The sequence below is a fragment of the Salmo salar genome, chromosome 11 (assembly GCF_965601325.2).
Source record: "Salmo salar chromosome 11, fSalSal1, whole genome shotgun sequence".
Lineage (NCBI taxonomy): Eukaryota > Metazoa > Chordata > Actinopteri > Salmoniformes > Salmonidae > Salmo > Salmo salar.
The window spans coordinates 26,957,801-26,972,162 of NC_138301.1; the positions used below are offsets into that span (position 1 = coordinate 26,957,801).

A 14,362-nucleotide genomic window follows, 5' to 3' on the forward strand; every position below is an offset into this window, starting at 1 on the left:
TAGTGTGACTTTCCTAAGAGCAATTCAAGTTACATATGTTTTACGCCGCTTGTTCTTTTTCTTCAACATGCGAACAGTATTTCTCTCAATAGGTTACAAGTCTATGTTTTCTCTCCAAAGAAATCTTCCTATCTAAACTACACAGACACAGCCATTATAAATAATCTTCATGTGGTTGGAGCTGAGCCTGGGGGGGGCGTCACCCATTTCCTTAAGTGACCTCTCACTTCTACTCTTTACACAACAGACCAAAGGGCTGGAAAAATACTCCAATGCAATGCTGTGCTGTGCATACATCAGACTTACTGGGTAATATTTCATATTGATTTGATGCCTCTAGCTATTTTTGGCACCCAGCATACCTCTATTAACTAGTAACTGCACTTCTCAGAAAGTTATGCTGAGGTAGACAGACACTGCCAATTTGCCAGGATAAGCGGCTTGTCTGTGTGCATTGGAAATATTGAAACTGTGACATTGCAGTCATTTCAGCAAACATCAGTGTTCCAACTGTGGTTGTCGGCAGGAGGATCTAAACACTACGGGCAAAGTTATAGTACAGTTACATTCAAGGGGATTATTATGCCACACACAGTTACATTCAAGGGGATTTTTATGCCACACACACACACTACTCAATTGAGTAGGTGTGTGTATCAATAAAATCATTTGAGAGAACAGTTATTTTAGGGATGGTGTTTTATGACAGCTATAAATAACAAAAATCAGTTTCCCCCACAATTTTGATATGGTTGAACAGTTACAATAGACATACATATCTCAATGCTACATAATAGATGCTTTTATGACAAGAACATTAGAGGACACTGTGGTTCGTGAGACTGCACAGTGACAAGCCAACAAACAAACTTTTACAACATAATGAGCCATACAATGTGGGGGGAGGTGGCTGGAGGTTCCAGAGGCATCACAATTCACCATCAGAACTTAAGAGACGCGGTGTCGCTCAACCCGAACGGACTAGGAGTCGTGAGCTCTCCTCCACAACACCTGGGCTGGGCTTCACCGGCATCACTTTGAGCCTGCTGTGGGACATGGAGCTCAGAGAGACCTCTGGGGCCAACCATAACAAGCCCAGTGTATGGGGGCCCAGAGGCTGGGCAGTGAGCAGGGACAGTTTGGCACTGGTTGGGTGGACTGAGTAGACAACATAGAGTTAACAGAGATTACCAAGAGAGAGAAAGTGGTTGTGATAAGGAGCAGGGAGACGCTGAACCCAAAAGAAAAACACCAAACCCCACATCTGTAGTATAAGATAAAAACTCTGGAAACAGGATGATAATTACAGGGTCTCAATGTACAATATATGTCAGCTGTGTGTAGAAAACAGATGCATTCTGTTGATTAATTTAAAAATATAATATATTTATACAGTATATTTATATGCAGATATTATTTTTGTGCAGAGGCTAAACACTTGTTTGGTAGTAAAATGTGCACATTTATATATATTTTTTGTCTTTAAATATACTAGCTTGATTTACACTGCCTACTTGAGAACTTCCTTCTCCAGAGAAAATGACTTGATAGGGTGATAAGTGAGTTCGGCTTGCAGGTCTGCCATCTCTTACATTAAACTCTTTTTCTAGTGGAATGCCTAGAGTTTTTACAGACAGAAATATAGAACTATTAGTATTAAACTGTCTTATGGTACAGAGAATAAGACAATATAAAAACAAAACCAAAGTGAAGGTGAAACCCTGGATTACTTAACTTCTTTACGCACTGGCCTGGTTGTGGGTTTGGCAAAGATCTATAGTTTTTGTCAAAACATCAGTGTCTGTAGAATGACAAATGAAATGAAAAGGTTAGCTAGACAGAGTATGTGTAAAAACAATGCCAACAGCAATGCACTCAAAAACACCTTTACCTATACTGGTACATGAATAATCATGGGATTTTACTGTACAAAATGTTGCCTTGCTGCAAACAGGTCTTTTGCAGTCAACTGACAATCAAGGATCCCAATTCTACAGTGAGGTCTTTAGAAGATCAAGCCAACGGCGCCGCCAGCGGGGCAGCGGAGTTTGACAGAAACACAGGACATACTTTGCTCTATCACAGAGGAGCAGTTCAATTGCTTGAATGTGTTTGTTTTTCAAGTTGTTCTTACAAAGCTTAAAAACTATTTCAATCACCGAGATTTAATTATCTTTGTTTTAAAGTCAATTACTTCAATTCTTGCAAAATAATTATTCAACTTCACGAGAATCCTGAGTAACCGTGAAAAAATAGATATAATCAAACGAAAAAAACATCCCTTCATTGGAACAGCACTCCATTGGAACAACAGAGAACATCTCATCTCCGATAACATTTCAATGACTGGCGACCAAGCGTTCCTGAAGAAAACACACACATACACACGCTCACACCAACTAAATTAAACCAACAACAAAAAAGAAGGAAACATAGAAGGCAGGTGGTACACATGAATAAAAGGCATCAAAAACGATGCAGGTATAATGCTCATTTTCAGTCAACATTTCCACAATGTCTCTGTGACTGAGTCAGTGATACAGTGTTTCGTGTCGCCAGCAAGGGGAGAGGACTGCACAGACCAACCTAGGGTCTGGACCAGGGGACTCAGTAAAGGTTCAGACAGGCACATTTGATATATAGATCGAGAATATTCCTGACAGTGAGCCTGAAACAGTCTCAGTCTCTTGTCTTTCCACGTTTGAACTGTTCGCTTTGGTAACGGATGTCAACCACGTCAAGGTGTTTTTTCTTTTCCTTTCATTTTAAATCATAGGATTTGTTTTAGTACCTAAGGGAGAGTTAAGTGCTCTGCGTTCAAGGCAGCATTACAGCCAGATCACCATGGAGGGCACGTCCAGATCCTTTTCCTCTCTTCCTCTCCACACCAGTGTCCTCAGCTCTGGTGTTTGTTCTTGGTCTACTCTCCATGGGGTGAAAGTGCATAGGAGTGGGGTTCCCACCATTGCAGCAGGAATCCCCTCACAGTAGTAAGGCCTTTTTTCAAAACAACATGACTGCATTAGCGTGTCGGCACAGTGACAATTTCAACGTGTGGAGATCCAGCAGGGTCATCCTGTGTGTGTATGCGTTTGTGTATATGTCTATAATATGTGTGTGTATGTATGTGTTGTGTGTGTTTAAATGTGTGTGTGAGTGTAAGAGGGAGGAGTTGAAGGACTTTCGCCTTCACTGTTCCGCCCTTCCCAAGCATCCTGGCTCTGTCCCTCCTCTTCCTCTTCTTCATCTTCCTCCTGCTACTGACGCTCCTCTCCTTCCTCCTCCTCCTGAATGACCTGGATCTGGTCGTCAGACGGCGAAGGGGACAGGCTGGGAGGCAGGCTGTCGGCCTGCTGCTTCTCCTTGCTCTTCTCCTCCTCCTCGATGGTCTTCTTCCACACCTTGTGGTTCTCTGTCAGGTGCTGCATGATGTTGCAGAACAGCCGACGCCGGCCGTTTCTCCTTTCTGCAAGGGACAACACACAAAAAAAGATTAACATCCCATAGCTTTTTAGTCGCAATATCAATGATACAAAAAACATCCTGCTCTCGATAGAAATGTTAAATGCTCAATGTTAAAATTATAAATGTGTCAATTCATGATCATATATCAATTCAGAATGATAGAAGGATAGAAAATGACATCTTACTTGGTTCGAGCTCCTCCTCCAGCTCGTCTTCATCAGTCTCTGTGTCCTCCACCTGCTCTTCCTCATCCTCAGAGCGCTCCTCGTCGATCCAGTAGCCAGGGAGCAGGCCAGCGGCGTCGTACGAGTTGCAGAGCGGCCCCACGATGTGTGTGATGAAGGACTCCTGCAGCTTGGCCAGCTGAGGAGAAGAGCGGTCCATGAAGGGGCTGATGGGTAATCCCAAAGTGGCCTCCTCATCCCCCTGTAGATGATAGACAGACAGGCAGACAAACATTTTCACTAATTTGTCAATTAAGATTGTTTTATTCATTAATCTAATTTAACTTAACTTCCTAAATGGATAAATGTGACATTTTGTTGATTCTAGCAGTAACAGACATCAGTAAATGAAGAAACAGTTCTGGGTAGGCTATGTCAGTGTTTTCCAACCCTGGTCCTCCAGTACCCCAAACAGTACACATGTTTATTGTAACCCTGGACAAGCACACCTGATTCAACTTGTTGACTAATCATCAAGCCCTCAATGAGTTGAATGAGTTGTGGTTGTCCAGGGCTACAATGAAACTGTGTAATGTTGGGGGTACTGGAGGACCAGGGTTGGGAAACACTGGGCTATGTGATATGTGAAGCAACAGTTCCAGGTATGTGATACTGTATAACAGCATGGCATGGCATTACATTGCTAACCTGACATGTGGGCCATGCTGAGTGGAGGGGTTCCATACCTGCTCATAAAACTCATTGACAATGCCTTCTGTCCACTTGAGGTGCAGATCGCGTCCTTTGGCGGGCCCGTTGATGTCTGCCAGCTTAATGCAGACTTGGCACACCAGCAGCCGGTCATTCTCATTAGTCCAGTCGATTCCTGGACTGTTCACATCATTCACCTATTTATAGCAACACAAACATTCATACAGTGATTATGACTGCCAGGCTCCTCATTTCTAACAGAGATCCAGCATGTTCCTTTAAGGATCAACTCTATTAGCCATAAAGATAAGACGTATTGTTATTGCCTTTGCCAGTATCGAAATGACAGGAAAAACAAAGCATCAACAGAATGGAAACATATTTTCTGAAAATGTGAGGTTCGTCATCATCATCTCAAACCTTTGAATTGAACTCGGCGAGGAAGTCAAAGTGCTTCTTCAGGTCTGTGGCGAGGATGGCCTCGATGACCAGGAAGCGAAAGCGTTTGAACTCCACGTGGTCCAGGTTGGCCAGGAAGTTGAACTCTGGCCGGGACAGGTAGAGGCTCCAGGCCGAAGCAGCGTGGTGGTTCTCCAGGACCGAACGGTCATTATACAACACCGCCTGGGGAACAGAGGGATGAGACGGCGGTAGAGGAGAAGTGGATGAGGGAAGAAGAGAGGGAGTAGGAGGAAGGGTAGGTCGAGTGGAGAGGGATGCGGGTGGGTCAGAGGACAAGAAGAAGAAAGGAGAGGGTAAAATAGGAAAGAGGAGGTTGAAGAAGGGAACGGTAAAAGAGGGAGGGGTGAGCAGGGGAGAGGAATTGGGGTCAGTGTGCTTCAGACTAAATAATGCAGCTGGTCTAGACATGGTGGACAGGTGGGTGATTGATTGACTGTCAACATACTGTTAATCAATATGTCAGGGTTGAGCTGCGTTAGTGGCAACGAGGAAGGCATGGCCCACATGTCAGGTTAGCAATGTAATGAAATGCCATCCTGTTATACAGTATCACATACCTGGAACTGTTGCTTCACATATCACATAGCCCAGTGTTTCCCAACCCTGGTCCTCCAGTACCCCCAGCATTTGTTGTAGACCTGGACAACCACACCTCATTCAACTCATTGAGGGCTTGATGATTAGTTGAATCAGGTGTGTTTGACCAGGGTTACAATAACAATGTGTCATGTTGGGGGTACTGGAGGACCAGGGTTGGAAAACACAACCTAGACAGTATGCACAGTGCTATAATAGGTCATGACAGTGCAAAACACTATTTATACAGTGGTATAGTTTGTTTGCCAACCTTTGCCATAATGTTGAAGCAAGAAAAGGAACTCGCTGAATTCTTAGGATTTGTGGGAACCTTTCCCTGACATGTGAACTAAGTGTACTATTATACCAGTCCCTCTCTTCATTGCTTTTACCATGAGATCCAAGGCTGATTAGAACCTGTCTATGTAGAAGGTTTTAGGCCAATAAAAATCTCATCTATGAGTCACAGGGACCAAATGAATGCCGTCTGTGACACAAGCACAACACTTCCCCTTTCCTGGGACTTAACAGCATGTGGGAATACAAATGGGAACACTAACTGAAGTGACGGGATAGGTTGAACTTTCTCTTCCTGATACAGGTTTTACTGTTGAACAGGTGTGGGTTTGCTAGCTGAGATGGTAGAGCAGTGGCTTTGGGGATAATAACACTTACCTGAGCTGCGTTAGTGGCTACGAGGAAGGCGTTTGTGCGACCGGGGTGGTCATAGTCATGCATGGCAGCTGCTACATATAGTGCCATGAGTTCCAGAGCAGGGATGTTCCACGCCAGGCAGCCATAGCTGTCGTCAGAGATGGACGAGCTCTTGGAGGAGGCGTATGATACCCGGCCCGGCGAGATCCCACTGTCTGAATCTAGAGAGAAGACACAGACAGCAGCTTTCAGCAACGACATACTGGGACCTCACACTGGAACTACATCATAACTGGAGTTGACTGGAGAAGACTTGACTGTGTTATAAAGTGAAAACAGGGAACTAGTGTCACATTAAGAACAAAGTATGTAGAGTAGGAATTCTACAGGCAGGTTAAGCTGGTGGCCCAGTGACTCATACTACTGCACTCCATTTGAAAAATGAAAAGGGCCAAAATAAGCCCTAAACACGCTGAGCTCAGCACAGACAGATCTCTATCACGACAGAGGCTTGCTCACCATCCCATCTCCCCTCTCTCTTCCTCTCTGTTTCTCCACCCTTCCCTCCCCCTCTCTTTATCAGAAGGCAGCTGCTCCTCTGGCAGCTACTGAAGGATCAGTCAGCAAGCGAGCTTTAAATCATTTCCGATGGATCAAAGATGCAGTACATAAAATATAATTAGCAGGGATGGGACTGGGGATCCTGGCATTTTAAACTAAACCATCTGGTGTCTGCCGAGAAAAGGCCACACACTACAGGAATACCTACACTGGTACATCAAGAGGCTAGAACTAGAAAAGTCCCTTTCCTAAAGAAAATGTGTGCTTGCTAGCATGTCTTAAAGTATTAATGGTTGTGAAATAAGTTAGAGTAGTTATAGTGAATACAATACTAATGGTACTGACTGGTTAAAGTAGAAAGAGTAGCTAGATGGGAGAATTGAATGATTGATTGATTGAATAGCCGACCCTGAACATGTGAATGTTGGTTTGGTGTCTCTGAACAGTTCAAGAGTTACTATTATTGTTGGTGGGTTATTAAACACCAATTTATGCTAATTTGAATTGTTATAGTTTACAAAGTTTTGAAGTTGTTTTAATGTATGTAGCTGTAATAGTTAAAGAGCAGTAGCATTTGAAATTAACTAAGTAAGCATGCGCGTGTGTTCTCATGGTTGAAATTGAATCCATGAAGTGTTTTGCTAATGTGTTCTACATTAAAATAGTTTATTGTTTATGAAGGTGTGTTAGGCTAGCCTGAATGTTTTAACGTTGGTAACTTAATTTTGATACCACTGTATTTCTATGGTTCTCATTCAAACCCCATGTTAATTAATTCAGTTGAATAAGTATAGATGGGTGGAAAGATTGATCGATTGATTGATTGGATAGCCTGAACATGAGAAAGTTTGTTTGTTGTCTATAGCTTGAGGGAAGATGGAGGAGGAGGGGCTATAGGAGGATGGTAGGAGGAGCTATTGGAGGACGGGCTCATTGTAATGGCTGTAATGAAATTCATGGAATGGAGTCCAACATGTGGTTTCCATATGTGTGATGTGTTTGATACCGTTCCATTTATTACATTCCAGCTATTGCAATGAGCTTGTCCTCCTATAGCTCCTCCCACTAGCCATCACTGCTGTTGGTGGGTTATTTTAAACTAATGTTGCTAATTTAAATAGTTTGCTTGGAAAATGCTTAAGTTGTTTTAATGTTTGTAGTTGAAATGGTTAAAAAGCAGTAGCATTTAAAATGTCTACCACTGTGTTACTACGGTTGGCAATGAATCCATGTTTTGTAAATCTATGCAAATTTAAATGGATTATAGTTTATATAAGTTTTAAAGAAGTCTGAACATTTTAAAGTTGGTCTTGTAGATTCATTTGTTACAATTTAAAAAGTATAAATCGTATAAAGAATCTGTATAAAATCTAAGTAGGGTCAGTCTGAACATCTCAACATTGGTTTAGCATTGATAGCTTAAAACCTCTTAGGGCTAGGGGGCAGTATTTTCACGGCCAGATGAAAAACGTACCCAATTTAAACAGGTTACTACTCTGTCCCAGAAACTAGAATATGCATATTATTAGTAGATTTATTTGGATAGAAAACACTCTGAAGTTTCTAAAACTGTTTGAATGGTGTCTGTGAGTATAATAGAACTCATATGGCAGGCAAAAACCTGAGAAAAAGTCAAGCAGGAAGTGGGAAGTCTGGTGCTTGTAGTCTTTTCAAGTGATTGCCTTGACTGTATACAGTGACTTAGGGTTCATTTTGCACTTCCTAAAGCTTCCACTAGATGTCAGCAGTCTTTAGAACGGTGTTTGAAGATTCTATGGTGAATTTGAAGGGAATACCAGCTGTGGTAAACTGGTGTCCCATTATAAGGCATGGGCTCAAGTCACACGCAATGACTTGGGAGCGAGCTGAGTTCATATTCACTCCTAAAGACTACGGATAGGTCCGGTTGGAATTTTATTCAACGTATATGATAAAAACAACCTAAAGATTGATTCTATACATTGTTTGACATGTTTCTACAAACTATAGTATAACTTTTTGACTTTTCGTCTGGACTAAGTAAGCATGCGCGTAGTGGATTTGGATAGTGAACCTAACGCGCGAACAAAATGGATTATTTGGAAATAAATATGAACTTTATCGAACATTTATTGTGGAGCTGGGATTCCTGGGAGTGCCTTCTGATGAAGATAATCAAAGGTAAGTGAATATTTTTAATGTAATTTCTTAGTTTTATTGACTCCAAGATGGCGGGTTTCTGTTTGCTAGTTGTTGGTGTCTTCTGGGCTGTACTCAGATTATTGCAAATTGTGCTTTCGCCGTGAACCTTTTTTTAAATCTGACAAAGCGATTACATTTAGGAGAACTGTATCTATAATTCTGTGCATAACACTTCTATATTGATCAATGTTTACGATGAGAATTTACGTACTGTGTGTGCTCATTGTGCTCATTCACCGGCAGGTTTGGAGGGAAAACATTTCACAACATTACGCGCCAATGTAAAATGCTGTTTTTGGATATAAATATGAACTTTATCGAGCAAAACATACATGTATTGTGTAACATAATGTCCTTAGGAGTGTCATCTGATGAAGATCGTCAAAGGTTAGTGCTTCATTTAGCTGTGTTTTGGGTTTTTGTGATGCATCTAGTTGCTTGGAAAATGGCTGTGTGGTGTTTCTTGTGAAGTTTATGTCCTAACATAATCTAATTTTATGCTTTTGCCGTAAAGCCTTTTTGAAATCGGACAATGTGGTTAGATTAACGAGAAGTTTATCTTTAAAATGGTGTAAAATAGTTGATTGTTTGAGAAAACGGAATTATGAGATTTTAGCCGTTTTAAATTTGGCGCTCTGATTTTCCACTGGCTGTTGTCAAAATCAATCCCGTTAACGGGATGAGAACGGGAAGGGGTCCCATAGAGGTTAAACGGTGAAAGAGGAGATAGGTCTCACATTTTTGCCATTGAAATGCATTGGAGATCATATTAAATAATGTTGTAGTTAAAAAATATCAATGATATAACAAATATTTTGTCAAGAAATCTAAGTTGGGGCAGTTTGCACATTTGGAAGTTGGTTTTGTGTTAAAAAGCTTCAATCGTTTAAGCTCTAGAGCGTGCGGGAGAAATCAAATAATAAGAGTATGTATGAAATCTAGAGTTGTCTTGCCTTCAGCAACCACACTAATAATAGGAAGTATGTATGAAATCTAGAGTTGTCTTGCCTTCAGCAACCACACTAATAATAGGAAGTATGTATGAAATCTAGAGTGGTCTTGCCTTCAGCAACCACACTAATAATAGGAAGTATGTATGAAATCTAGAGTTGTCTTGCCTTCAGCAACCACACTAATAATAGGAAGTATGTATGAAATCTAGAGTGGTCTTCACTAATTATGCTAATAAATATGTGGCATATTGTGGTATATTATGGTAATAAATGAGGGCTCGGGGAAGTCCAGGGTTATACCTACTGAGGCAAAATGAAATAAAGAGAACAGAAATAGTGCTACCTGTGTCACTTCCTGTCACATGCTCATTGTGGATCTGCTGGAACCCTGGGACAGGCCGGGTAGTCAGGTACCAGACAGCATGGAGCACGTCAGTGGCATGGACCCGGTTATGATCTGAGTACAGGCAGAGATTCACACAGGACATCACACATCAGTCACAGTAATACTTCACCACATCATGTACATGAGGTATAAGCTAATATTACATATGATGGTGCATGTCTGCATGTCATGCTGTATGTAGTGAACTGTAGGCCTATTATTTCTACTTCATGACAACCCTATGGTTAGTTTCTAGACCGGGGTAAATCATTTCAAATAATACTTGAAGTGGGCATAATTTAGCTGCCTGGAATAGTCTAAACTAGCGTAATTAAGCGCCATTCAAATACCTTCATGTTATTTTTTGTATATACTTTTTCCCCCCTTTTTTCTCCCCCAATTTTGTCATATCCAATTACGATCTTGTCTCATTGCTGCAACTCCCCAACGGGCTGGGGTGAGGCGAAGGTCGAGCCATGCGTCCTCCGAAACATGACCCGCCAAACCGTGCTCCTTATCACCCGCCCGCTTAACCCAGAAGCCAGCAGCACCAATGTGTTGGAGGAAACAACGTTCAACTGACGACCGAAGTCAGCCTGCAGGCGCACGGCCCACCACAAGGAGTCGCTAGAGCATGATGAGCCAAGTAAAGGCCCCCCAGCCAAACCCTCCCCTAATCCGGACGACGCTGGGCCAATTGTGCGCCGCCTTATGGGACTCCCGGTCACGGCCAGTTGTGACACAGCCTGGGATCGAACCCGGGTCTGTAGTGACGCCACAAGCACTGCGATGAAGTGCCTCAGACCGCTGTGCCACTCGGGAGGCCCATACCTTCATGTTTTTCACCCAGGTCTGATCATTTCTACATCTGAGTAGACAATACACCAAGCGTTAATATGGGATTTGTGGCTGGACTGAAGAAAGCATAGGCAGCACTATACTCACAGGGAATATCCCTGTAGCCGTTCTCCAGAGCACAGAAATAGGACATGAACTCCCTCACAGGGATCTTAAACATCTCAAACAGACAAGTGTCCTGGAAAAGAGTATAGGTCACCTGGGGAGAAAGACAACAAATAAAACACTCAGGTTAATTTAAAACCTAAAGATTTTTTTTTTTTTTACATTAACCAAGTCATTCCCCTCAGACACAAACAGTGAGACACTGGGAGAACAGTGTACTCAAAACAGCACATAGAGAAATCCCCAAGAACACCACGAGCATTCGGGACATCATACAGTCAAATATCAGTAATGGGGATCATACCGTTCTCAACATTTAAACCAATCATTCAAGTGAGTTTCTCCAAATACATTCAATGGCTGCATCACAAAACTACTCTTAGCCCTATGGGTCCTGGTCTAAATTTGTACACTATATAGGGAATAGGATTCCATTTGGGATACAGCCCAGGTGTTGCTTATTCAAATATTAATTGATGTAACACAGTGGTTCCCAAACTTTTTATAGTCTCGTACCCCTTCAAACATTCAACCTCCATCTGTGTACTGGGGGCAATGCCAGTACACAGATGGCACCAGGGTCAGCGCACTCTCAAATTTTGTTTTTTGCCATCATTGTAAGCCTGCCTCACACAAACTATACGATACATTTATTAAACATAAGAATGAGTGTGAGTTTGTCACAACCCGGCTCGTCTTTCAAGCTGTCAGGCATTCCTTTGGCAGCAAGAGCCTCTCGGTGGATGCTGCAGTGTACCCAAGTGGTGTCGGGAGCAACTGCTTGCACGCCCGTCTCCACTCCACTATGTCTTCCTGTCATGGCTTTTAAACCATCAGTACAGATACCAACATGAGCAGTAGCTACGTTTGGCTACATACGGACCGTTAGTGGAATTCCCACGAGAGGGTAACGGTTAACGTGATTGGATGTTAATTATTTGACTAGGCTACCTGTATTTGACATTGTGTTGTTATTTCTCTGAACACTAGATGGTTTAATTTTATTTTAGGCAGTGAACCGAGGCTACTCAGGCAAGAAAAAACCCTCACCCAAATGTATAGCCCCGTTGGAAAATACTGTTTGAAAATGTGAAGAATTTTTTTCTCCCCAAATTTAATTTAAAAAATAAAATGTGAATCACATTTTTATTTGGACTACCCCCGACGGCATTGCCCCCAGTTTGGGAATACCTGATGTAACAGATCATGGCGTAATGACAGATAGATGGTTGCTATATGGTTGGTATGTGGTTGTACTGACGTAGCTGAGTATTCTTCCTGTCTTCCCTCCTGTTCTGTCCATCAGGTCAAAGATCTGGAAGTTCCAGCTGTTGATCTTCTCCATGAGTTCATCGTGGTTCTCCAGCAGGGGGTCTAGTCTGAACTCACCCTACAGGCAGGAGAGGACCACAGCACACACACACATTTTAAAACACACACACACGCATGCAAGCATGCAGGTAGACACACACACACACACATAATAAAACACACACACACATCATTAACTAACACACACACACACACACACACACACACACACACACACACACACACACACTACATCGTAAATCTTATGAATCTCATTCCTCTGTTAAGGAGATGAAAGCAGGCTCCAGACTGACTCTGTATGAGTTGCTTTTGAATAATTCACTTTTGAATTACCCCACAGAATCCTCAGATGAACCCTACACAGTTGGCTTAACAGCTGGCTTGATTTAACAAGGCTTGGTTTGTCCAATAAAGAAAGTGAGAGCACAGCCCAAGTAAACGGCGGGGGCATTCCAGGACAGAGCCAGATCAACACTACCCCCCATCACACTGGATTTACACGGCTGTTAGATACATCACAACAGACTGAAAGACATGCACCCAATGAGTGTCTGAGGAAAACCTTTACTGTGTTCCCAGAACTAACTAGAGGACACATCCTATAGCTAGCTACACTGTTACATGTGTTGGCCTGAGTGTGTTCTCTCACTCAGAGGGAGTCTCCTGGTTGGGATAGTTTAGCGGCAGCAATGCTACACACAGGAAGGCTAACGAATGCTGTAAGGTGTTAGCATTGACTGAGACATATCCCTTCAAAGCTACTCTTATGTAACAGCGTAGCCTACCTTTGCTTCTTAAGTCTGCAGCGCGGGTATGTTAGCCTAGCATTAGGGTGCATTCACACAGGGCAACACAGAGTAAAATGACAGAGCCAACACAATGTACGTTGGAGTAGCGGAGGGGAGGCGAGTCAGGTTGCATGAGGTTGTGCTAAACAACGCACTACCAAAACACTCTCAAAATGGTACATAGCTCATACCCCTCCGTTAGCTTGTGTGGGAATGCACCCTTAGCATACTGTAGCACTGCGTACCTCTGTTTCCTGAGTCTGCTGATCTGCGGTGGGGCTCTGCTCCTCCTCGTCTGTCTGGCCCCGGCTCCCTGCGTCTGGACTCCTGTCCCCCGTCGACTCGGGCTCCACACTCTCCTCCCTGATCAGTGCCTCCCCCATGAACTCTGACCCCTCACCTGCTGTGGAGGAGACACATCAGTGAGTTGACCACTAGTTTCGCATTTCGGGGGGGAGCATTATTCTAATGAATTGACTCTGGTACAGCATGTCCAAATGGTTTTCAGTCATTTGAGAGTGGAAACAATAAGCTAAGCCATGGGTGTGTGCCCAAAAACACTGTGCAGCCTATGTGTCTGTACAACATACTTCCATTCCTGTTAATGATGCTGGTGAGTTTGTGTTGTGAGAGTGAGGCTACATTCCAGCAGGTGTCATACCTGAGCGTCTGCGCTGGGCCTCAGCATGACCAGTGAATGGCAGGTGTCCCTCCCCTGCCTCCATACTGGGCATGTTCTTCAGCATCTGACGACCACAGCTACAGGTTGAGCAGAGGGACAAACACAGCCGCCATTATCATCAACACACATTGGGAAATGCAACGCTACAGCTGAACTGGCTCTACAACACCAGGAGATAATGGAGGAGGTAGGGGAAGGGGGTAGTAGATCGCCCTACCTGGTGCACAGAGGAGCAGGGCTGCGGTAGGGCCCCTGGAAGTCAGGGGAGCTGAGGATGTAGCCCAGGGGCTTGTGCAGGTTTACGCTGGGCTTGGTGAGGAAGTCAGCTGTGTCGGGGAACTCCACCGGGGGGCGCGTGACCTGAGAGGAGAGACCTCCCCCTTGAGGACTGTGGCTCGGGGAGCTGACAGGACTCAGACTGGGGGACGCACCTGTAGAGCAAGAGAGATAGTCAAAGTCAAACAACTTAAAAACACATTCCACTT

General features: G+C 43.4%; 1 protein-coding gene across 2 annotated transcripts in view; it reads right to left on the bottom strand.

Moving 5' to 3' along the window:
• Positions 1–681: 681 nt before the first annotated feature.
• Positions 682–14,362, bottom strand: part of LOC106562335 (cGMP-inhibited 3',5'-cyclic phosphodiesterase 3B) — an 88,364-nt gene continuing 74,683 nt past the window's right edge. The window contains exons 6-16 of one of the 2 annotated variants that reach the window (XM_045689273.2): positions 14,095–14,308; positions 13,857–13,954; positions 13,441–13,595; positions 12,337–12,465; positions 11,058–11,169; positions 10,071–10,184; positions 6,054–6,253; positions 4,761–4,964; positions 4,376–4,537; positions 3,651–3,891; positions 682–3,466 (exon numbers count right to left, since the gene is read on the bottom strand). In XM_045689273.2, the coding sequence (XP_045545229.1) occupies positions 3,258–3,466; positions 3,651–3,891; positions 4,376–4,537; positions 4,761–4,964; positions 6,054–6,253; positions 10,071–10,184; positions 11,058–11,169; positions 12,337–12,465; positions 13,441–13,595; positions 13,857–13,954; positions 14,095–14,308 (1,838 nt within the window). In that variant the 3' untranslated portion in view covers positions 682–3,257. Of the gene's footprint in view, positions 3,467–3,650; positions 3,892–4,375; positions 4,538–4,760; positions 4,965–6,053; positions 6,254–10,070; positions 10,185–11,057; positions 11,170–12,336; positions 12,466–13,440; positions 13,599–13,856; positions 13,955–14,094; positions 14,309–14,362 lie in introns of both variants that reach the window. The other variant, XM_045689272.2, reaches the window with a different exon arrangement.